At 32.8% G+C, this 25,073-nt stretch overlaps 1 protein-coding gene and 2 non-coding genes across 3 annotated transcripts; all 3 read right to left on the bottom strand.

Annotated features, from left to right (window-relative positions):
- Positions 1-893: 893 nt before the first annotated feature.
- Positions 894-10,184, bottom strand: LOC133790583 (vacuolar protein sorting-associated protein 54, chloroplastic). Its single transcript, XM_062228257.1, has 19 exons — positions 9,090-10,184; positions 8,475-8,537; positions 7,925-8,004; positions 7,589-7,706; positions 6,928-7,002; positions 6,493-6,649; positions 6,237-6,325; positions 5,498-5,748; positions 4,580-4,751; positions 4,410-4,493; positions 4,190-4,322; positions 3,946-4,099; positions 3,456-3,609; positions 3,013-3,094; positions 2,718-2,797; positions 1,894-2,055; positions 1,728-1,795; positions 1,402-1,482; positions 894-1,309 (listed from the first exon to the last, which is right to left on the bottom strand). The coding sequence occupies exons 1-19, from the start codon at positions 9,882-9,884 to the stop codon at positions 1,174-1,176; spliced, it is 2,934 nt and encodes a 977-aa protein (XP_062084241.1). The 5' UTR covers positions 9,885-10,184; the 3' UTR covers positions 894-1,173.
- Positions 10,185-17,208: 7,024 nt separating this feature from the next.
- On the bottom strand, positions 17,209-17,315 carry LOC133793369 (small nucleolar RNA R71). Its single transcript, XR_009874814.1, has one exon. It is a non-coding gene; the product is annotated as a small nucleolar RNA R71 (small nucleolar RNA).
- A 3,554-nt stretch (positions 17,316-20,869) lies between these two features.
- LOC133792969 (small nucleolar RNA R71) lies at positions 20,870-20,976 on the bottom strand. Its single transcript, XR_009874431.1, has one exon. It is a non-coding gene; the product is annotated as a small nucleolar RNA R71 (small nucleolar RNA).
- Between the last annotated feature and the right edge of the window lie 4,097 nt (positions 20,977-25,073).

Raw genomic sequence — 25,073 nt, 5'->3', positions numbered from 1 at the left:
TTAAATTTTAAAACACCCTCTTTTGGGATCAACAACAACCAAGGTCATAATATATTTTCTGAAAATTGATTGGATTAATAACACACCAAATACCCGGATTCCTTATAGTTCCTCCTGCTGTGATACTCCAACCACCTCACTGACCTAGTATTCCATACTGGTAATGATATCAGCATAGTTGTTATTGTGTTTTATGATACCTTTCCTTTCCATGCTTACCAGCTTATTCCCAAATCTAAGCAACTTCAACAAACCTCATTTCCAATAGTTTAACTACCCCCCCGCGGTTTAATTAAGGCCCCTTTTATTAACAAGTTTCTACAGAAAATTGTATATTTTTACACGTTAAAGAACATTGTCGTTTTCAAGTAGTTCTGTACCTTTGTTTCCGATATATGTCGTTTTCACAAATAATTAATTGTAACAATTTAATGTTTTCCATAGATGTTTTAGCTATCAGGCAATTGTGACTTCCTTTTTCAGATCAGTTACGCCATTCAAGAGTCTTCGTCGCTCATGTGAAACTTCCAAATCGTAGTCTCACTAATCATTGTCGTTTTCATTAAGTTGTCATTTTGTAAAAAATCTGTATTGTGTGGACTACCATTTATTTTATTTTTTCAAAAAAGAAATTAAAAAATTAATAATATCTAGTGTTCCACTGTAATCAAGCTTACAACCAAAGATAAAAAGAAAAATAAAAACCTGCCTAAGTCAAAATACAAAATGTATATCAAGCTGTGGCGGCTGCTATGAATGAAAAGTGGTGAAAAGAGAACTTCTGACCACAATATTGAATTCAAATACAGGACTTTATACATCTACCGAAGAACAAATGGAAAACCTGGAGGGGGAAAAGAAAATGGACCAATTAGTAACTAAAAAAAAAGAAATCGTTTGGTCACAGCACAAGCCAGCAATTTTTTTTTTAATCTTTTCTATGATTCTTTTACACGAATTCTTACAAATTTGTGGGATAAAAAATGGAAGCTTAAGAGGGTTTAGTATAATTTACACTCAAAAAAGCGATAATGCGTCCCGAGCCTTGATACCTGAATTTAATTGTACAAGACAAATGCATTGGCAAAAACTGGTTGACATCCCCAATACCTTGCCTTGTATCTAATTAGCCTTATCAATACAATGAACCAATTTACTTCACACACTAACGCTTTAACCATCTTCAGTTCCAAATCTCTGCGCCAAGAATTCATCTAGTTGACCCCAGTTTGGAGTACTGGATTCACTCAAGTTATCAGTAGGTAACGACCGAATGCATCCAAGAATGTGTTTGACATCCCGATGTAGCCTGGAAATTCGAGTATAAATAAATAAAAGTTGTTTCACTGTGAAGTTGAAAGTTAGATGCTAGAGAAAATGTAATTGTGACGAGGTACGTACCTCTCCTTTGCTTGTGGAGTGTTTATCTCCATGCGCAAGAATGCTTCCGAAATTTGTGTGTGGAAAATTATAACTACTTGCCTGAAATTAAACCAAAAGAGTGATTAAGTTTGATAAATATAACTGACATGACAACAGAAAATCCTTTTGGTCTGGTCGGACAATGAATGTCAAATACACTAGTCTTTCAAAACCTATCAAGATCTTTCAGCAGTTACATCCTCATTTGAACTTTTTTTTTAAATACCATCTACACTAAAATCAAATGAGTTAATTCCATGGAATGGACAGTAAGTAATCACAAATGAAGACAAATAAGTCCTCACCTAAAAATTGCTTGAACATCAACAGCATGCAAAGTTCGAGATAAAACACGTTGCAAGAATCCAACTTCCTGGAAACAAATTTAACCATAGATCAGGTCAAACATGAGTCTTGCATAATAAGGAGTTGCTAGTAACAAACTAATTTAATCAGCAAAACAATAATGACCTTAGTAAGTGAACGAGCAAACTGACTGGGCTGTGGGTCAGCATCTTCAGGTCTATTCCAACTCTCCACTATTTGTGGTAAGCCACGAAGATGTACCAATAACCTTTCTCTCATTATCTGAACCAGTTTCGTATGTATTTCATCTCGGTGAACCTTATAATCCTGTCAGAGAATGTAGATGAACTATAATTAATATTAAAAATAACTAAATGAATAAAGCAAAAGACAATTCATAGTGTAGCTGAAACTGCCTTGGATCAACTTTCATCTGAAAGGATTTGTAAACTACAGCAGGTGAGAACAGGGTTATAATTTTTATGTTGAAGTATATAATTTTTATGTTGACCATGGAGCCATATTTAAAATTACTTCTAATACTTTCAAAAAACACAAGTTTTCTTAATAACAATCATATAAATTTACATGCACCCATTCCTAAAAACCATATTTATTACACATAAGCTCGGTGCACACATGAAAACCAATTTCCCAAATTATAAAAGCACCCTTGTTATAACAAGTGGACAAGTCAAGTCCTTGACAAGCAAATCTTCTTTCTTTTCAGGTCTTTTTTTTCTTTTTTTGGTTGAGAAACAAAAATATTAAAATAGAGGGAAGAGAGAGAGAGAGAGAGAGAAAACAAGTCAAGAAATTCTTGATACAAACTGATATTTTAGATTATTTGTTTTTTAACTTTATTTCAATTTCTATCAAAAAAATCTTTCCGGTGTTGCTGTTAATTAAACTAAAATAATAATCTTAATCTAGTCTAGTTGTAAAAATCAATAGGGTAGTAGTAGTGGAATTAGTAGAAAGTCACATACCTGAGCAACTCGATCGATCTCCATTAGCAGCATTGCCTTTCGAGTATCAGGTACTTTCATAAAAAGAATTTGTCTGATATCTTCATACAAACCAAATAAATAAGTCAATTTACTCAAGAACTTACTATCCTTTAAATATACTAGCAGGTACATAATACAATCATGCAACAACCAGCAGAGAGATATTTCTTTTTTAAAAAAGAGAATAATATTAATGCTACACAAACACTACATATAGCTTAATGACATTCCTTTTATTTTCACAAAGCAAAAGAGAATGGAAGAGATAACCTACCAGGGATAATGGCATATATAAAACTGATTACTTGACTTGCCAGGGCCAAATGTTTTGAAGTGATGGATTTCAAACCAGACACCTGCAAAACCACATTATAAGTGGATGTGAAAAAATGTAAAGCTTGTAAATGCGGCAAGATTTTCATCACTCGGAGAAACAAACATTGGGCTCAAGTGGAGAAATAATTGCAAAAAAACAATAAAATAATGAATACACCAATGCTTGTGATATACAGACAAGAACAGTTCAATTTTAAGTCATATAAGACAAACTAAAGGCCCTTCAGCTTTTGTAATTTGATTTCGAACAGGTGATTTCAGGAATTATTCAAATTTACATCATATATCACAAAGTCAAGGCCCGTTAAAGCTTTTGTAAGTTAATTTCTAACAGGTGATCTCAGGGATGATACATGGTGACATGGCTAGGAAAATTAGTACCTGCATGGCACCAGCACCAAGAACAAGTTGACAAGTCCTTGTATTGAAGAATTTTAATATTTCTACAACGCGATGAACAATTTCTGAAGAGAGTGTTGACAAAGAATTATTCATGTCAACATACTCTGACAACATCTTCAGCAATATTAAGCCACTGGTGAAAGTCAAAACAGAAAGAGAACAACAGTCAATAACTTTAATGCAAATTGCGAAAACTAGTAATTTTATATGATGAGAACCACCCACGCACACAGAAAGATGCCAATCTGAACAGTAAAGAAAATATAAGTTGCGATGAAACCAATTAAAATGACAAAATAAAATATACAAAACAGAGGAGGTCATATTGATATACACAATGAGTCGATCATAGCAGTTAATTGGACAATTTCCTAGGACTAGAACATATAACAAGTGGGAAGCAGAAGCTGCAGAACACAAAACAAAATACAAGAGAGCAAATACAAACTAAGTAAATAAGATAACTAACCAGTTTACCATGTGATACCCAACATCTTTGTACAAAAGGGTTTGAGATGTGGATTTTCCACGCTCCTTTGTGTTGGTATGATTGTTTTCAGTCGAAGAAATTATAACATCAACTTTGTTCTTTTCAATTGTCTCAGACACAGGTGCAGATTTCTCTGTGGTTAATTCATTATAGTTAGCATGCTTTGTTTAGCTGAGAAGATACACAATAACAAGGGAGCTGGTATTGCTTGTTTCCTTATTACCTTGAGCATCATCTGAATCCTCAGATATCAATGCTTCAGAAAAAGATAGGGAAGTGACAATGGCCTGAAATTCATCAGGGACATCTACTTCCACCCATGTCTCTTGGTCAAGCACTGCCTTGATTTTTGTCATCTACAATTACCGCAGAAAGAGTTAGAACTTTTAACACGATTGGCATAGTAAAAAAGCCAATCTAAGTAAGCACATTTAAATACTAACTCGAGACTCATGCTGGAAATCAACAAAGGCTTTGGCCTGAGACTGCAGTGTTCCTCGAATGCTATACCCCAATCTTCCACCTATCTGTTCATTTTTAAAGTAGAATGGCATCATTGACACAACAAGGTGTAAGCTACATTAAAACTCTTGAAAACTCATAAAACCCATACCTTCTCTGTGGCTGTTATGAAGTCTTGAGTGATGCTGTATATACTTAAAAATTCCTGCAGTCTCAACTTAGGATGGAGGACAGCACGAACCCCAAGTAACTTCGCCCATCTTCCATGAGCAGCATCACATGCTGCAAAAACAGCTTCTGTGTTTTCTCGCAATACATCAGCCCTGTCGAGGATCACTTGGTCAGAATGTTGTACAATTTCACATTACTTCTAACTTATAGATCAAACAGAGAATTCTTTAGTAATGTGATCTATAATTATATATATTTATATAAATCTAGTACAAAACAGAACTTGCAACAAAGCTAAATAAAAAAGCAACTGAGAACCAAAAACCCCCCATTATCATTTCTCGTTTCTAAATGTGCACATGGCAGACAATTGCAGAATCACATTCACACATTTTATCTGAAGACACCAAAATTATAGTGTATTGATGCCAGAAATTACTAATATGCAACAACAAAGTACACCTGAAAGCCCAGTAATAATTTTTTTACTGCAATTGACTTCCTAAAATGAGAATAGGCAGTCATATTCTAGATAAAGAAAAGAGAACAACACCATACTATAAAAATGTCCACCATACATAAACTGTAATCTGGGAGCTGGTCTTCATATACCATTGTCTCCTAGTAGCATGTACAATTGACTAAACTCCTGTAATAAATAATATGCTGTTGCAACTTAACAGATAATTTTGTTGTTTATGCATTATTTTACTTTATACGCACCAATATTGTGTTGCACAAGTAGTTAAGGAAAACAATTTGTTTACAAACTTTGGAAGGATTTTTTAGAAAAAATAAATTGAGGAAAAGAAAAGTTCAAAATATTAGGCAATGTAACAAGACCCAATAAAAATGACATTACGGAAATTACACAAAAAGAAAAAGAAACAAAGTCTACCTAAAATTTTTAGACATATTTGAAGGGCTTGCTGCATCATTTACTTTTCCTTGAAGCAAAGGAACCTTTGAATTACTTTTCTGTGACAAGTAGGGCAGACCAACTTGGACATCATTGTCTTCTGCTGTTTCTGCTGCTGCAGCACCAACAGCAATTGCAGCAGTAACTGAATCCGCAGCATAGTGACCCTCCAGGTTGCACAAAATCCACTCAATGGCTTTTTTCACTTCAGCAGCCCGCACTAAGTGTGCCTGCATTCACTAAAAGAAATCATATGACATCACACTCAAATAGTTATTACTATTAATAAGAACAGAATATTGTATGTATACGTTGTGAATTGTGTGTATGCAAGAAACTCCACCTAATTTTAAAGGACCCTTAAAATTGGTTTGTATCTCCCATTTCCAGGTAAAACTATATAAATATATATAAACATTTTTTAATGTAAAACTGTTACACATTAGACTAACCCAGATATTGTTAAAGTAGTGATGCTAACATAGGCATCCAACATGGAATTGGAGTAAACTCTGCAGCACCATCCAGTGGCGTGGTTGGTGAGGCCTACTTTTAAAATGCGCAACTATGATAAACTCCTAAAGCTCAAAATCAAATCTTCATACTAATTTGTAACTTCTAACTCCGTATGGGAGACAAAACATAATTTTGGCAATCAATCAATGGCATTCAAAAAAAAAAATCAAGTACTACAAAAGGATGGTCAAGTATGCATTACCCGTACGATCATAAAAATAACACTCAATAGTTGAACAAAGCTTTCAGATGACAGGCTCCTCAACTTGCTTGCAAGTGATGCACTTGCACCTGTCACCAAACAGGTTAAAAAGGTTAAATTAAATAAAAAAGTAAAGCCAACAATGAAGCAATAAGAGTTGGCGAGTGCTATTTTATAAATAAAAACACTATCATTTAATATCACAAGCACCTATTAGTAAATACATATTTGATTGCAAAAATTGTGAATATCTCACCATCTGCATCAACTGTTCGCTCTCCAGGTGCCAACTCTGACTCCAGAGGACGAGAAACAAGAACTGGTAGTAGCTCTGCCACTGCATTCTTAATTGCAGTTTTCATATCAGCAGTAAGTGTGTCACGGTACAACCTCAAAACAGCAGGGAGCTTAGCCTGAAAGTAAACAGTATAAGTTATAAAGTTCTGTATTCTACTTCACTGCTTAGAACTCTGAACAAATACCAGCTAAAAGGAAAAGTTAATCCACAATCTGATGCAAGAACGCAAGAAAGAAATTCTTGATAAAGTAAAAAAAGCTGATATCCGGGAATGTCCAGTCATGATTACTTATATGTGTTTTGTGGCACTGCAGATAATTCCATTTTACTATAGCTATGTAAGTTTCCACCCAAGTATAGCTCATGCAATGATGAAAAAACAGGCTTACTCACAGTTCTGAGCAATCCGATGATGACAGGGAGAAGACGATCTCGAAAACTAGAGGTTTCTTCCTCGTCCAATTTCACCTGACAATATTTTTTAGACAGTAATCAGTTGATGCAAATAGCATGCTTTGCAGACTTCTGAAAGTCATAATAGGTGACTGACACAAGGTGAGATAAAAGGACCCATATGCACAATCAAATTCAAGGATAAACGAATAAGAGCATGTCAAAACAGAGAAGCTTAGAACGCAAAAGACACTAATAATAGTACAATGACAAATGATCAATGATTGACAAGACATTAAAAAAAATTCCAAATCGATTTTCATTTTAAAATGAATTCTTAAAAGTCAGTGTTCAACAAGCTAATTTGATGGACAGTTTGCAGCAAATAATTTATATAGCGCAGTGAAGTGGCATTCAGTTAAAAGTTGATATTCCTCAAAAGACAAAAGTCACAGTAGTGATTGATACATTTCCTATAATCTCAAGGGTTTAAGAGGAAAAAGAAAAGAAGAAGATTATGTTCCACATGATAGATGCAACCAATCCTTTCAATGGGAATGAAGAGAAAAAGCTAGGATATTCATGACAAATCTAAGTTATAATAACCGTAATGAATTAAAAGAAGAAAGAAAGAGAGGAACAAAAAGATTAGAAATCTTACTTCAGCATCTTTTCCATTTGCAGAAATTGATGCCCTTGCTTTAGCCTCCGATAAGATACCAAAGTCTTTTTCCCCAGCATCATGTATTGAAGCACGCATAAATTCTGCTGAAAGAATGCTACAAAAACAAATTTAATATGTCACCATATATATTTTTTTCCATTAACTTACAATGGACAACATCAAAAAGGTTCCTGTTTACGGATTCTAACTTCATACTGTCCTAACGAAAAAATAATTAAACATAAATTTTTGTGAATTTCATTAAAAAAAAATGGTGAACGGTAACATGTATTTTAATAATAATGAAGTTAAGATATTACGGAAGAGTTGTACCTGTTTATAGATTCTATTGCCGCTCCTACATGATCCCGGAGGTGACGAAAACAATGTAAACCAGAAAGCTCATCCCCTTCCTATTAAGTAGAAAGAAAACATGTGAACTAGGAAGGCCATTACAAAAATACAGAAATATGCCAAAGAAGGCATGCATAATTATAAAAGCATTTTTAAGAATGCTGATTTGTATATGAGTTCAATCATATCCGCATCACCATCTTTTTTATTTTTAGAATATTTTACTGTTTCACATTTGGAACAATCATAACCTACTCATAGTTGAGACATGGTTGCAAAACCAGCAACTTAGGCTTCTTGCAACATTTATCTACAGAAACATTCAAGTTGATAATAATAACAATTACCCACTCAAGTTATAAATTTAATTTTTTACAACCACTTTTAATGATAACTAACAATGGAAAACTTTCCAAGGAAGCCAGCAATGCTAAATAACAAACAATGGAAATACATTTTAAGAAGGTCAGCCATGCTAAAATATGTCAAGTGGGTATATATTTGAGTTTGAGAAATGCGTGAAAAGTACCAGTAATTGTTGCAAATCATCAGTCACATCCAGGGCTCCTGCACAATCTGTAGATGCAACAAGCTGTAGGACAGAAAAGTAGAGCTTATTTGAACCTTAAATCCCAGAAGCCATAATTCACATGACAAATCAGACCATAAATGAACTAGTAAAGTAGAACTATGGTCTAATAATCTGAGTAGTTGCAGAAAAAGGACTGGACCCATTGTTATACATAAAGAACACTCCTGTATATTTTCACAATCACTCAGCGTGTCATAGTTTAGAAAGTAAGTCATATTCCTAGCCACTAAAGTAACATCCAATAGATTGTTACTCCATTGATCAGTGACTAGGACAATTTGAATAAGTCTGACATTTGTTTATGACTAAGAGCTTCCACTGCAAATCGAAGTACTATAACTTTAGTAAGAAAGATCTGTACAGATCAAACACAGCCACCCTCTATTACAATTGTCATGTCGAGAATCAACTGAAGTCCTAAAGAAAATTAGTTTGGCATATTACTTTTCTTGTCAGGTTTTAGGAATCGGTAAGTCTTAATTGTCACTATTTTGTAAGTTCTTCACTTTCGTGCAATTAGATTACAAATTCGTATAGAAGATAATAAGGTACCAATTTAAGAGCGGAAAGAGCTTGGTTGACGTATAATATAAGCCTCAGCTTCTGCTGAAGAGCCAAGAGATTGCTCCTGGTGGCATTGAACTCGTGAATTTGCGAGGCGGACTCAACCAAATCCACATCCAAAAGCCTAATGGTCTCTTTCAACTCCCGTATTCGACTGCAACCTTCCACGATCTTTACATTCAAGTCCTGCAATTGGCCTTGAGCCTCGAAGAATGAATTGGAGCGCAGCGAGATCTCCTTCACCAAATGAAGCTCGACCACGTCCAAGTAATGTGAAAGCTTCTCTTGCAGCATCAGATTCTCCGACACGTTCGAGAACGGGCAGGCCGAGCGGAACGTGGCGCCTTCCTCCAACGCAAAATCCTCCTTAAAATACAATGCCGGAACTTCTCTCAAGCAAGCAACGAGCGCCTCGCCTTGGCCGCCGATACCATCTAAATCCAAACTCTCCTTGCTCGAATGGTTCCGTATGTCTTCAAAACGATTGTAGGGATCAGAGATCGACGCAACGTAGGGCTGGAAATCGGATCGAGAAACATCAGAGGAAGCTTTAGAGGAGAGAGGAGTGAACTCGGGAGGTGCAACGGAGGTGGAGGAGGACCACCAGCCGATCCAAGAGACCGATTCGGAAGCATTAGGATTGTTGAGAATGGAGGAAAGGCTCTGGCTGGTGCTGGTGCTAGTGTTGGCAGATGAGGCATTAGCATCGGAGTTAGATCTACTTGGAGGCTTGGTCGAGGACCTTCCTGATAGGGAAGGCTGCGACTCCATACTCAACAGCATCTTCCATGAATCGACATAGATGGTGGTTCCTCCTTCGAAAGAGAGATTTTCTGAGTCGACTCGGAAGGGCAAAGGTTCCAAGTTATGACAGAGTTAGATAAACCTCTGTAATGATTGATATATATATATATATTGGATTGAATTGAATTGGTTATGAAGAAAGAGGAAAAATGTGAAGAAAGGTGTTTAATTGTGGGATTGTGGATCGGTGGTAATATGGTAATTTAATGGGAGTTGGATCTGAACTGAGGTAGCTTTCAGTCAGGGTTGCTGGGCTGTTGAAGAAAAAAAAAAGTGATAATGCCGGTAGTGATGACCGAAATAGTACTTCAAGAAAACGGGCTGACCCGACTTTTTTTTTTTAATATGTATTTATCACCAACTTATAATGAGTAGTAGTAATAACAATAGTTGGTATATTGGTGCACCATTTTCGATGTGAATTTGTTGATCGGCATGTAATATGTAGTTATTTAGATTATTCTCTACAATTTTGGAAAATTCTGAATAATTTATCGTGTAAAAAAATAAAGCTTAAATAGTATGTTGCATACGTGACTGTTTTGTTTATGCGCGAGGAAAGTAATATGTTTAAATCTTATTTTTGGTATGTTAAATTATTCGAAATTTCTGAAATTTTTTAGAATGCTCTAAATAACTACAATATACATGGTCATAAAAAAAATTTGTCGAAAATACTTCCCGAGCCAAAGACATCAAGGGGTGCACCGAAGAATCCTCCAATATTATTTTGGATCCCCTATTATATTGTGTAAAAATTATCAATTGTACTCTATGTTTTATTAAAGTGAAAATATTATTTTGGCCCCTATATTTTTCATGAATATGTTATCGGTTTTTGTGTTTTGTTAAATGACAATTCGAACTTTGTGTGTTTACAAAATAAATCAAAATAATACTCTAGATCGAATTTTTGTTAAAATATTTTTAATTATAAGATCAATTATTGAGTCGTTGGACATGAAATAAGTTCACATTAGCGAAGAAGGTGGTCGATGAGCTAAGAATGAAATATTATATTTCAAATTTTTTTGACCGAAATTGGGTCTAGAGTACTATTTGATCTATTTTGTAAAATATAGGGTTTGAATTGTCATTTAACAAAATACAGGGTTCGAATTATCATTGAATAAAATATAGGGGCCAAATTGGTATTTTTCTTTATTTAATGACATTTCAGATCCTGCATTGTAAAATAGAACAAAATAATGCCTCGAAGAATTGCGACGAAAATCTTTATGTAATAATGCTTGTAACACTTAAATCCGTAAGTAATTTTTTTGCGTGAAAAGTCCATATCATTAGTGTTTTGTTGTGAAGTTAGTCTCTGGCTGTTAACGATGCTACGTGTCTATTTCAAATTGGATAAAAAAAAATACTATATAAAAATAATATTTTTTATACATATCTATATTTTATATTATTATTTTTCAACCACATTTGTGTTTTATAAATAATACTTTTAATTAGATAAATATTTTTTTATATTTTTTATCATTTTATAGAATAATTTCTTTATTTTATTGAATGTTTTAGATAAATATATATATATTGATTATTATAATATAGATTAATATTAATTTATTTAAAATATTCAATAAAATAAAAAATTTACTATAAAATGATAAAAAAAAGTTATAAAATAATATTTATTTAATTAAAAGTAAAATTATTTATTAAACACAAATGTGGTTAGAAATAATATTATAAAATATGGATATGTGTGGCAAAAAATCTTATGTAGTTGATGTGTGTCGAATGCCATACCAAACTTAATTATTTATTATTTCTTAATTTTTAATTCTATCAATTATTTTAGTATAGTGGTAAATAAATGTCGAACCTACATAGACTATTATTGAATTTATTATTCAAAATGCAAACAAGAATTAAAATTTGAATTTGTTTCAAGATTTAATAACATAAAATAAAGTAATAATCAAATAACAATGGATAATAGGATTTTAAAAAATAGTTCAGAATTATTAGTCACCTTCAACAATTAATCTATCAACAATGACAAATAATATTCATTATTCCCAATTAAACTATTCACCCGACAGATAACACTTAATCAGTCAATTATCTTAGTTGTCCTATTATAATTAAATAAAGTTAAGCGCTCATTAATTAATCATGTAATCTATTTAACCCAGGAAAAATATTATATTCAATGGAAGCAAGTTAATCTATGCAACAAATTCATTAAGCATGCAATTCATTTAACCTAGGTTATATTCTTCATCACAATTAATATACATGTCACAATACTTAATTGTATTTTATCACTCTACTTAGAATCATAAACTATTAGGTGAATAGTCATCCTAAGATGATAGTAGAACAATGCAAAATCCTAATTAGTGGTCATCTAAACAAGATTTTACAAGATTCATAGCATTCAATGAAAAATAGAAGCAATTTAATACAAAGGAATAGAAGGAATAAAATTCATCAATGCATTCAAGATCTCATATCTAGGGTTTAGGAATAACTCTTAACCTAAAAGAAAACTACTCCATAATTAAATTCATGATCACAAACATAAATATTCAATTAAAATAAAGAAGTTTTAGGGAAGAAAGAAAAACTAGATTGAAAAATATAGATGGTTTCTTTTTTCTTCTCCTCTGCTGCTATAGACTCCAAAATACGCAATTCGATGTTATTCTAAAAGTTAACCCTAAACTTTTTTATAACCCCTTGAAAATACATTTAAAATTTGAAAATTAAAGATAAAACTAGTTGTCAGCCACGACCAACTGCGGTCGCTAGGAACAATTTCAGCCTAGTAATCGAGGGCCAATCGCGGCCAGGGGTGTGAGCAGCCGTGGCCGCTAGGCTCTGACTAGGAGGTCGCTGACGCCAATATCAACGGACGCGGCTGCTGGCCTTTTTTCTGCGTAGCTTCTTTTTCCTCAAAATATTTTTCTCCAGCCTTAAACCTCGAGTGTAGGGACTTCTAAAACACTTCAAACTTGTCATAAACTTCATTTCCTTGAGTCATATCGTCTCCCGTCAATAACTTGCCACAAAATACACAAAATTCATCAATAAACTCTCTTAAAACATTTTATGGCCTAAAAATCAAAGACTCATAAAACAAAGCTAGAAACACATAAAAACACTAGAAATCAACATTATCTAAATGAGAAAGGGCAACAAATAAATAACCCAAAATGCCCTTATCAGTAGTCATATTTGTAGCTGTTTAACGCCCAAGCATGACTTCCACTTAGCGGTAGTTGTAGTATAGATCGGACGGTCGATTCCACAAGGAGGCAAAGAAATAAAGTTAATCAATAAATAAAGTTTAAGAGATAAATAATATGAGGAAAATAGAACAAGTGATATTTTTGTTGTTTTTGAGATTTAAATATTAGAAATAAAGATAAATTAAAGTGTGATGTAACAATAGGTAACAAGTAGGAAGGATCAAGAGTCACCAATATGCATACTTATTTATTTGGATCTTTGATTCACAAAAATTACACAAATTGATAGTTCACATCCCAACTATTCATTTGGAAGATTTAACATTGATGCACAAATATATTTTACAAAAATGTATTCAAGTGATTATTATTCTTTACCATGGAAGGATGAGATAAATCTTATGAGAAATCTAAAAATGACATTATACCATTGGCAATAATGCAATAAAAGATTGGACATAAAACCTAACACAAATATTACTTTTACCATTTATAAAATACATAGAAAGAGCATGACTAATTCTATATAGATTTAGCAAAAGTAAATATATATGAATGAGACGGAGAAAATGATATATGAATGAGACGGAGAAAATGATAAAGATATTATCTATATTATTTTTTTACTAATTTGATAATTGATTAGTGCTCAAAAATGCAAATTAATTAGTTTTAAAGTGTAAAATAAATTAAGTTTTAATTAATATTTTCATGAATTTATTGTAATATATTTTATAATTGAAAATATTAATTTTAATTTAATTTTCAGGAAATAAATTGCATTTGGACACTAATAAAAATTGAGAATAGAGAAATAATTAAATCTGAAAAAAAAAAAAGAATAGAAAGTGGCATTTTTCTTAAGAGAAAATAGCCCAATCTGAAGAAGCCCAGGCCTGTTGGCCCAAGCTCAGTCTTTTTCCTCTCCTAGCGCCACTTGGCGCGCTCAAGGCTCGCCACGCGTCCGCCTGCCAGCCACCTGGTGGCCTCTCCACGCGCCACCTGTCCGAATGCTCTAGCAGTTCTTCACGCATGCAGCCTTCCCAGCTCCTCCTTCAGCCTCCTTTCCACCTGCTTTGACCCATATGCACGTATATCCATATTTCCTTCAGCATGTTAACGTGACCATTCCCAACAAAGGCCCAAATGCATATGAAGGCCCAAGGCAGCCATCTCCTTCAGCCTTCATTCCAGCCAGCCCAAAGCAGTCCAGCCCATTCCGAAAACTTCCCAACAGCCTGCCTACGTGGCACTCTCTCATTGGCTAAAAATGGGTCAAAACCCTCTTGTGTCACCAGCTATATTTTGTGGGTATTGGGCATGTAAAATTGCCATTTTGAGCTTTAAAGCTCATGTTTTTGTGGTATTTTAGAAAATGAGCATTTTGACTATACACAAAAATAGCTAGGGTAATATTAATAATAAGATTTGATTTTTCAAAATCATATTTTATTATTAATATTTCAGATTTATTTTGTAAACCCCATTTTGTTGTTTAATTTCTTTTTAGTCATTTTCTCCATCTATAAATAGGGACACTTTCTTCACATTTAGGTATGTAATTTTTAGAGTAGAGAAACTATAGCAAAATTTCCACTCACTTTCTTCTCATATTTTCTTCATAGAATTTTGTGAGAATCATGAGCATAATGGCCTAATCTTCCTAGGAAGGTTAGGATGATTCCATATGCAAGTGATGTTATTTTGCTACTTTGATTTACTATGTTCTTAATGTAATATATTTGAGTTATTTATGTTCTTTCATCTCTATTTTTATTTTGTTATATTTATTTACTTATGCTAATAGTATATAGGATTAATCATCTCTATGTGCTTCTAATTAGTAAAAGTAATATTGATACATAATTTTATGTCTAATCTTCTATTGCATTATTACCCTTGGGTATTTTGTCATTTTTAGATTTTTCATAAGATTAACATTGTGCTTTTAAAGTAAAGAACTTTATAGCTCAAATGAACTTTTGTTAGAAAAACTATGGACTTTAATGTTAGATTTTCCAAGTAAATGTTGGGATGTGAACTATTTACTTGTGTATTTTTGTAAATCAAGTAACCAAGTAACTAAACAAGCATATGGATGATTCTTGAAACCTTTCTTTTTCTCAAACTCTTGATTACATCTTACATTTATTTCATTTTTCTCATTTCATCACTTTATCAAAAACATAATACCAAAATCTCAAACATTTTTCCATTTACAATTTTATTTACTTCTTGTTACTAACTTTTTGTGTTATTTTCTACTAACTTTTTGATTTTAGGTTACCTCCTTGTGGATCGACCGCCCGATTATACTACAACCACCGCTTAGTGGTTGTCACATTTTGGGCGTTAAACAAATTTTGACGCCGTTGCCGGGGAGGTAATTTTCAAAGGTTTAGTGAAATTTTTACAAAAATATTAGTAACTTTATTTGTGTTTTTGTTAGAATAAATATTATGTTAGTATAGTTTTTATTATTTACTAATTTTTAATTAATTATTATTATTATAACAAAAATAAAAAGAAAAAAAAACATAATCATAAAAAAAAAATTACTTTATTTATATATATATCTTATCTTTTCTTGTTCTTTTTTTTTTATCCTTTTTTTTCGGTAAAAAATATATATATATATATATTTATATTCATATATAAATTTATACATATCTATAAAAAAAAAAACTAAAAAAAAAAAAGCAAAAACAAAAAATATATATAGTCTTATTTCTATTTCTTTGTTTCCTTTTCCATTTTTCTTCTCTTTTTGTTTAAAAAAAAAAACCATATATATTTATATAATTTTTTTTTTCTTACTCCATTTTTCTTTCTTAATTTCTATTCTATTTTTTTTGTTTAATACATATTTGAAAAAAAAAATAGATTAAGCTTGCTATTTTCTCTTCACTTTAATTTTATTTTCTTTATTTTATTGTATTTTGTGTTTTTTTTATTATTTTGTTACTTAGTTTAGGTTTTTCTTTTCCTTTGCCTTAGTTTTCCTTAGAATTTAGGTTTTCCAAAAAAAAAAAAAAAAAAACATAAAACTGCATAAAATTGTTCATAAAATTTCAATCATAAAACGCTTAGTATTGGGAACAATTGTGTAATATTACAAATGGTAGAAACCGATATTGTTCTGTCTAGAAAGATTGGTTGTTAAATAAGGTTTGTGATAGCGTTACCCTCCACACTTACCTGGGAACCTCGGGGAGTTCTGTCTAGGCAAGTGTGGGCCTAAAGCGGTACCTTGGTAACCTTCCCAATCGACCTGGGAATATTTCGAGTATCTACATTTGTGCTATTACATTGTTGAACTTATTACTATAAGAAAATCAAGCTTGTTCTGTCAAAATAAGCAATTTTACTCTGCTTAAAGGTTGTTTGGTCGAAAAGGTTGGCTTGTGATCCACCATACTTACTCAGTAACCTCGAGGAGTTCTAGTAAGGCGTTGGAGATCACCCGAAAACCTCCAAATCTACCTGGGAACAAGTTTAACAAAAAAAAAAAACAATCAAAATTTTTTTTTAAAAAATAAATAAATAAAAAAGAGACATAAAATAAATCTAATTCTGATTTCCGAGAGTGGATGAATCATCACGAAACTTCCAGTGACACTTCTTCAAATTCATCTGCCACTCCTACCGGAACTCCTTCCACCAATCCAACTTCTCCACAAAATTTCCCTGATAATAACCCATTTGCAATGGCTCGCAATGATGAAATCCAACCAAGAACTCTCAATGACTACCTCCATCTTACTCGCACTTCCACGCCTTCATGCATCATCTTCCCTCCTAATATGCCCGCATTAGACTTTAAACCTGGCATGATTCAACTCCTGCCTACATTTCATGGAATGGAAAACGAAAGCCCATACATGCATATCAGAGAATTCGAGGAGGTGGTAGCCACGTTCTATAACCGAGCCAAAAATGCCGATGCTGTGCAACTGAAGTTCTTCCCTTTCTCCTTGAAGGACAAAGCCAAATGCTGGTTGTACTCTTTGAGACCTAGGTCGATTGGAACATGGGAGGAAATGACCAAATCTTTCTTTCTGAAACACTTCCCCAGCCATAAGACCAACAGTCTAAAACGACAGATTTCCACATTTTCCCAAAAAGACAATGAAACGTTCTATCAAGTCTGGGAAAGATTCAAAGATCTGTTAAATCAGTGTCTGCACCATGGCTATGAGAACTGGCGCTTGGTCAGTTACTTCTATGAAGGCCTCACTAGTCGTGAGCGCCAATTTGTAGAAATGCTATGCAATGGTGAATTCCTCGAAAAAGAGCCAGACGATGCTCTTGAATATCTCGAAGAAACCGCGAAAAAGTCACATACCTGAACTGGTCCAAGTGCTACTAACAGCACCAACCGACACAAACCATCTGGGATCTATTGATAACTCTGCAAAATAGAGTCATTTTACCATATTTTATATGTTAATTGTTGCTTAGTTCTTGAGTTTTTAATTAACTTATTAAGTTTTTATGAAATTTTTAATTTATTAGTCTTGTTGTAGTTTTCTTGTTTTTTTATATGTTTTTATAGATATTGTATCATAATATGTTGTAATTTAATTATTTAAAATTTGTGTTGTTAGATTATAAGTATAAAAAAATGTTATTTTATTGATCTTAGTTTCTAAAGTAGATTAAATTTCAATTAGTATTTTCATGGACTTAATTTGAGTTATTTTACAATTGAAAATATTTAATTCTAATTTAATATTTACTTATTTTGTAATAAATTGTTGCATTTTAATGCTCTTGAAAATAGAAGAAAAAATGTTAGTTTTGAAGAGAAAAGGAAATAAAAGTGATATTTTTGTAGAAAGTAACAAGAAAATATTTTCTTTCCAGGCCCATGCTAGAGCCCAGGCCCACGGTCAGCCTTGCTTCAACTCCTTCCCAGCCGTACTGTCCCCAAGCCTCTCCTTCACAAGCAGCTGCCCACCAAAGTCATCTCTTCATCACTCAGCATCAGCTCCAACGCAGCAAAGCACCAACCAGCAACTTTCGACATTGCACCACTCCAAACCAGATTTCGGGCCTCTACCCCATTCAGGCCCAATCTGGGCCCGTTCCCTTCCTGCCCAGCTGCCAGCCCAACCGGCCCAAGTCCCCAGCAGCCTCCAACTGCCCAGCCGTACACTGCATTCACCAAAATCCTCTTGAGCCCATCAACATACTCTTTTGTCCCCTATGTCAAAAATGCCAACCTTTTTACCCTTTTGTCTACACACTTTTACCCCAAAATCATCATCACTCCTATAATTTACCCCTATTTACCAAATTATTATTAATTTAATCAATTTACTTAATTTAAATTGATTATTTTAATAATGTCATTTTGGCTATAAATAAGGGTTTTGAAGACCATTTTTGGGGTGCTTAATGTTTTTGGTTACTATCTTTTTCTCTCATTTTCTCTCTACCATTCTCTCTTCCATTTGGGTTTTTCAAGAGCATTTTGCAAGTATGTATGTCTTTTATTTTGTAATTTCTACTCTAGTTATGTGCTTCTAATCTTTTTCATAAGATTATTAAGATCATGATGAAGCAACTTGTAACTAGGTAATATTTATGTTGTATGTTGATTTCCCTTGTAATGCAACAAAGTCTATGGATTTTTCTTCTTCATATATTTCTTTCATCTTAAATATCTTGTATTTTAGATTGTTAGAACATATTTACACTTTGTTTTTCATTAGTGCATAAACATAATATTCTTTGTGTAAGATGTGTCATTAAATTGTACACATCATTGCTTAGAACAAAAATATTATGTTTTGCCTTATAAATAATGTTCATTGATTTATTTGTTATTTCATTAGATTGATTTACACTAAATGCTTTGAAGTTATAATTTTGAAAAGTGAAGAAAAATCCTATCTTTTTATAAGAAATTTGTGTTTAAAATTATAAATCTTTTTGGAAAATGATAGTTTAAATTATTTTAACTATCACTAAAAACTTGGGAATCAATATACTAATAAATATTATTAAACTTACATTTTGTGGATTCTAGTATCTTAATAATCTTTTCTTTTAACACTTATTGTCAAATCATTATTGGTTTATTTTCATTCTCTTAAATAGCTTTATTTTTCAATCTTTTGTTTTATGTTCATAATATTAAAACTCATCAATCTTTGGAACTAGGTTCGAATTTATTACTTTTGATTTAAAATAGTTTTCTTTTTTATTTTAGACAACTCCTTTGGGTTCGACCTCGTACTTACACGAAAACTATTCTATAAATACGATTCGTGCGCTTGCGAGTATAAATATTTAAACATACCCGTTTAGGGTCCATCAAGTTTTTGGCGCCGTTGCTGGGGAGTTGCAAGAGAAAAGAAACGAAAATTATCTCAAGGTTAGTAAATTCTTCTACTAGTTATTTTAATTTTTGCACTTAAAAAAAAACTAAAAATATATATATATCTATAAAAAAAACTAAAAAAAAAAGATAAAAAGAAATTTGGGACGGTTCAACCACCCATAAAAAAATATATACTTATATTTCTATATTTATTGTTTTTTTTTAGTTGACGGCACTTGTGCCTCCTACCTATCCTTTTAATTTTTATAGTCGATGGCACTTGTGCCTCCTAGTTTTGTTATAATTTTGTTGTGATTTTATTTCTTTTATATCTTTGTTAATTGACGGCACTTGTGCCTCTTAACATTTGTTGTAATTTTCTTTATTTATATTGTTGTAATTTTTATTTTATTTAATTTCCGCAAATTACTAGTTGATGGCAATTTTGCCTCCTAGTCCTCTATCTTATGTTTTAGTTGATGGCAATTTTGCCTCTTAATTTTTACCTTAATTTTGTTATGGTTGATGGCATGCTATGCCTCCCTACTCTTGCCTAAATTTTAGTCTTATTTAATTTTGCCTTATTTTTCTTTACCTTTTGTCATATTATTCTATAATTGTGAAAAATACTTGAAAAAAAAAAAAAAAAACCTAAATCTTGTCCTTTCACCATAAGCAATTTTTGCTTAAAGGAAATTTGAACAAAATTCCCATCTGCCTCTACTAATTAACCTCGGGGAGTTGTTAGTAGTGCGCGAGTAAGTGGAATCAAATAGGCCTGGGGACAAGTAAACCATAGGAATTATATTGTTGTGAAATCTCTAAAAATTCTAAGTATGCTCTGTGATTGCGGTTTTTAACTGATCTTCCACATCAGAAAATTGCTTGTTTGAGATTATCCTTGTTTCCTTGTTTGTGAAAATTGTATGCATCATTGGGAACGTAACTCTAAAAAATGATTAGTAAAAAGACGTTTATCTTTGTTTGAAATTGAAAGTGTTAGTAAAAATTTGAGCATCATGGAACCTATTGCTAATCCTGTTGATGAAAATGTTGTACCTGAAAAAACTTTGCTTGAATATTTTGCACCTATTTCATCTAATGCTCCTTCATGCATTGTTTTACCTACTACTTCTGCTACTCATTTTGAGCTTAAACCCGCAATCATTCAATTATTGCCATCTTTTTATGGGTTAGATAGAGAGGATCCTTACATGCATGTCAAAGATTTCTTAGAAATTTGCTCAACATTTAAATTTCAAAAAATTTCTGATGAGTCGGTCAAACTAAGATTGTTCCCTTTTTCATTAAAAGACAAATCAAAAGCTTGGTTAAATTCCCTTCCCACGGGGTCTATAACTACATGGGATCAACTTTATAATAAATTCTTACTGAAATTTTTTCCTATGTCTAAAACTGATAGTCTAAGGAGAGAAATCTCCGAGTTTTTTCAAAAAGATAATGAAGAGTTTTATGAATGTTGGGAGAGATTTAAAGATTTATTATTAAAATGTCCTCATCATGGTTTTGAAAAATGGAGACTTGTAAAATATTTTTATGATGGTTTGACTCCCTCTAATCGTCAAATGATTCAATCTATGCATACTGGAAATTTTTTAAAATTTCAAGGACAAGAGGCGTGGGACGCCCTTGAAGATTTATCTGTCAATTCACAACAATTGAATTATTTTGATCCTAGGTCTAGGTCAACTAATTCACCAAAAAGAGGAGGAAGGTATGAAGTAAAAGAAGAATTAGACTTAAGAACATCCTTAGACAAATTAGCGAGAAAAGTAGAAGCTTTAGCCATAAGCCAAACTATAAATTCTCCAATACAACCAAGAAAAGATGTTTGTTCTATATGTTCTAGTCCTTGCCATAATGCCCAATCATGTCCTTCCTACCAAGAAGCCTTTTCTGAGGAGGCCAATGCACTTCATACTTATGGGAAACCAAATGATAGCCCATTTTCATCCACCTACAATCCAAATTGGAGAAACCATCCGAACTTTTCATGGAGACAAAACCAACCCCAAATGAATCAAGGGCACCAATACAACACACAAAACCAAGCTCATGCCCCACAAAATCAACCATATCCGCAACAAAGAAAACCTTCCTTAGAAGATACTTTACAACAATTTCTGGTCGAGGTGCGCAATTTCTTTTGGGATGACCCATACTTATTCAAGTATTGCCCCGACCAAATCATGCGAAGATGCATCCACGACGATGAGGTGTCTAGTGTGCTGAATTTTTGCCACAATGATGCTTGTGGTGGTCACTTCTCTGTGAAGAAAACCGCTGCAAAAATCTTACAATGCGGCCTTTACTGGCCCACCTTGTTCAAAGATACCAATGATTTCTGTCGTTCTTGTGTAAGGTGCCAAAAGTTAGGATCCTTATCCCGTCGGCACATGATGCCCTTGAACCCAATTTTTGTTATCGAAATATTTGATTGCTGGGGGATAGACTTTATGGGACCATTTCCACCTTCTTTTGGCTACCTTTACATTCTCCTCGCTGTGGATTATGTTTCCAAATGGGTCGAGGCTGTACCATGTCGAACCAATGATAACGCTACAGTTGTCAAATTCTTGAAAGAAAATGTGTTATCTCGGTTCGGTACCCCTCGCGCTATCATCAGTGATCAAGGCACTCATTTTTGCAACCGATCCTTTGAGGCTCTTATGCGCAAGTACGGTATACTTCATAAAGTTGCAAATGCCTATCATCCACAGACCAATGGTCAGGCCGAGTTAGCCAATAGGGAGATAAAACACATTCTGGAAAAGACGGTAAATCCCGACCGCAAAGATTGGTCTACACGACTTCTAGACGCTCTTTGGGCATACCGCACTGCTTTCAAGTCCCCTCTTGGGATGTCTCCCTATCGGCTCGTCTTGGAAAAGCCTGTCATTTACCTGTCGAGCTTGAGCATAAAGCATATTGAGCTATCAAAGCCCTAAACTTTGATCTGAATGCCGTAGGTATCAATTGCAAACTCTAGTTGTCCGAAATTGAGGAGTTGAGAAACGATGCATATGACAATTCCAGGATTTATAAGGAAAAATTGAAAATCGCTCACGACAAACAAATCCTGCGAAAACACTTTGAGCCAAATCAAAAAGTGCATCTGTACGACTCTCGCTTGCACTTGCATCCCGGTAAACTGCGATCGCGATGGACTGGTCCATTTGTAGTGAAGCAAGTATTTCCCAATGGTTCGGTGGAGGTCGAGGACCCAACCAATGGGAGAATTTTTCGCGTTAATGGCCAAAGACTAAAGCATTACATTGAGAGTGTGAGTCGTGTTGAAGAGGTCCTTCTTAAGGACCCAATCTATACACTCTGAAGTTCTGAACGGTTTGTTGTTGTTCTTTTTATTTTTCTGTCTTTCTTTTATTTTTGTATGCTTTTCGTTTTTGTATTTTGTTTTGGGGTTTTGTTACCAGGCTATTTTCGCTCTCACCTCATGGACATGGTCATCATCCAGGTGTTCTCTTTCCTTATCTTTTTCATTGCTTATTCATTTTGACATTGAGGACACTGTCTGATTTTTGGTTGGGGGTGGTGAACATGCATTGGCTTTCATTTGTAAAATCTTATTGTTACGTCATTAGCAGTCATTTGGAAAACATTATTGTCTTGTTGAATTTTTAAGTCAAATTTTTTCAACATTATCCAAGCATGAGTAGAATTTGTTGGTTTGAGTCAGTTCTTACTATATTTAACTATTAAGAAGTGATTTTCAGAGTTCTTTTGTGCACTTTCCAAACATATGATAAATAAATTGGTTGTTAACACAAATAGTTGAGAGAAATTTCAAGTTTAAAGTTTTTCATTTCTTGGTGAGTTGTGAGAGTTGAGAAAACAACTTTTTGAATTTTTATTGATCATTTGAGTTGGTAAAGTCACATATTTGGAATTTAAAACATGACATTTACTAGAGGGATATTTTTCATTTAAGAAAAGTCTTTGTAATAAATTTGTGTTCTATTTATTGTATTGTATTTGTAATTTCCTTTTTATTTTTGTGTTGTCTCTTGTCAAAAAAAAAAATATTAAAAAAATAAGAAGAAAACAAAAGAAAAAAAAATAATAGAAAAAGAAAAAAAAAAAGAACAAGAGCAACACTTCCTTCTATTATTGTGTAATTGTATTAAAAAAAAAAATTAATTATCATTATAGTTCATTGTCTTATTTATCATTTCTAATTAGTTATCATTTTGTTCTTAGAGTTTTCTCATGTAAATCCCAAAGGTTGTTTGTCATTTGAATTCTAATAAGTTGATTTGCCTATCTTGTGATCAATATTTGTTCAAATTGCTTGTCCTAAAAAGTTTATCTTTTCTCAATTGAGCGTAAAATGTTACATTTCCAACTCCAAGAGTGTAATCCTTCCCATACAATACTTTCGATGCCCGTGAAGAATTTGGAGTTGAGATCTGTATACTTTTGAGATTTTTCGATACTATCTATGTTATGACTTGTGATAAAAAGAATATGGTTTGGTGCACACACACACAACTCTGAAATCGCAACTATAGTAGCTTAGATAGTAATTTCTGACTTCTTGCTGATAATTTGAAAATGCTTAGATGATTTTGCTTGGTTTGACTTGATTATTCAACTTGACAATTTTCTTTTTCGCTTGAATTGCTAGGGACTAGCAATAAGCTAGTTGGGGGTTGTGATTAGTGCTCAAAAATGCAAATTTATTAGTTTTAAAGTGTAAAATAAATTAAGTTTTAATTAATATTTTCATGAATTTATTGTAATATATTTTATAATTGAAAATATTAATTTTAATTTAATTTATGTTTAATTTTCAGGAAATAAATTGGATTTGGACACTAATAAAAAGGGACAATAGAGAAATAGTTAAAACTGAAAAAGAAAATGAAGAAAGTGACATTTTTGAAGACTTGAAGCCCAAAATAGGCCCAGGCCCGCCAGCCTCTTTGCACTCCACAGCTGCCACCTGTCCGCATCATCTCCTCCGAGGTAGCAAAACTCTACCAAATTTTAGTCTCATTTCTCATATTTTCTCTCTAGAATTTCATGAGAATGTCTAGCATAATAGGCTAACCTTCTTAGGAAGGTTAGGATGATCCTATATGCACTATGACTTTGTTTGGTATTTTTGATTCACCATGTGCTTAAAGTTTATATATTTTAGTGATTTATTTTCTTTCATCTCTACTTCTTCATCTTATTATCTATATTTATGTTTACTAATAGTATATAGATTTTGTCATGCACTTTCTATGTATTATCAAATTAGTGAAAATAATATAGATAATATCTTTATCATTTTCTCCATCTCACTCATATATATGTACTTTTGCTAAAACCTATATAGAATTAGTCATGCTTTTTCTATGTATTTTATAAATAGTAAAAGTAATATTTGTGTTAGGTTTTATGTCCAATCTTTTATTACATTATTGCCAATGGTATAATGTCATTTTTAGATTTCTCATAAGATTTATCTCATCTTTCCATGGTAAAGAATAATAATCACTTGAATACATTTTTTTGTAAAACATATTTGTGCTTTAATGTTAAATCTTCCAAATGAATAGTTGGGATGTGAACTTCTCATTTGTGTAACTTTTTGTG

The sequence above is a fragment of the Humulus lupulus genome, chromosome 7 (assembly GCF_963169125.1).
Source record: "Humulus lupulus chromosome 7, drHumLupu1.1, whole genome shotgun sequence".
NCBI classification, from domain to species: domain Eukaryota; kingdom Viridiplantae; phylum Streptophyta; class Magnoliopsida; order Rosales; family Cannabaceae; genus Humulus; species Humulus lupulus.
The sequence above is the reverse complement of the archived record's forward strand: the minus strand, read 5'-3'. Positions and strand labels throughout refer to the sequence as shown.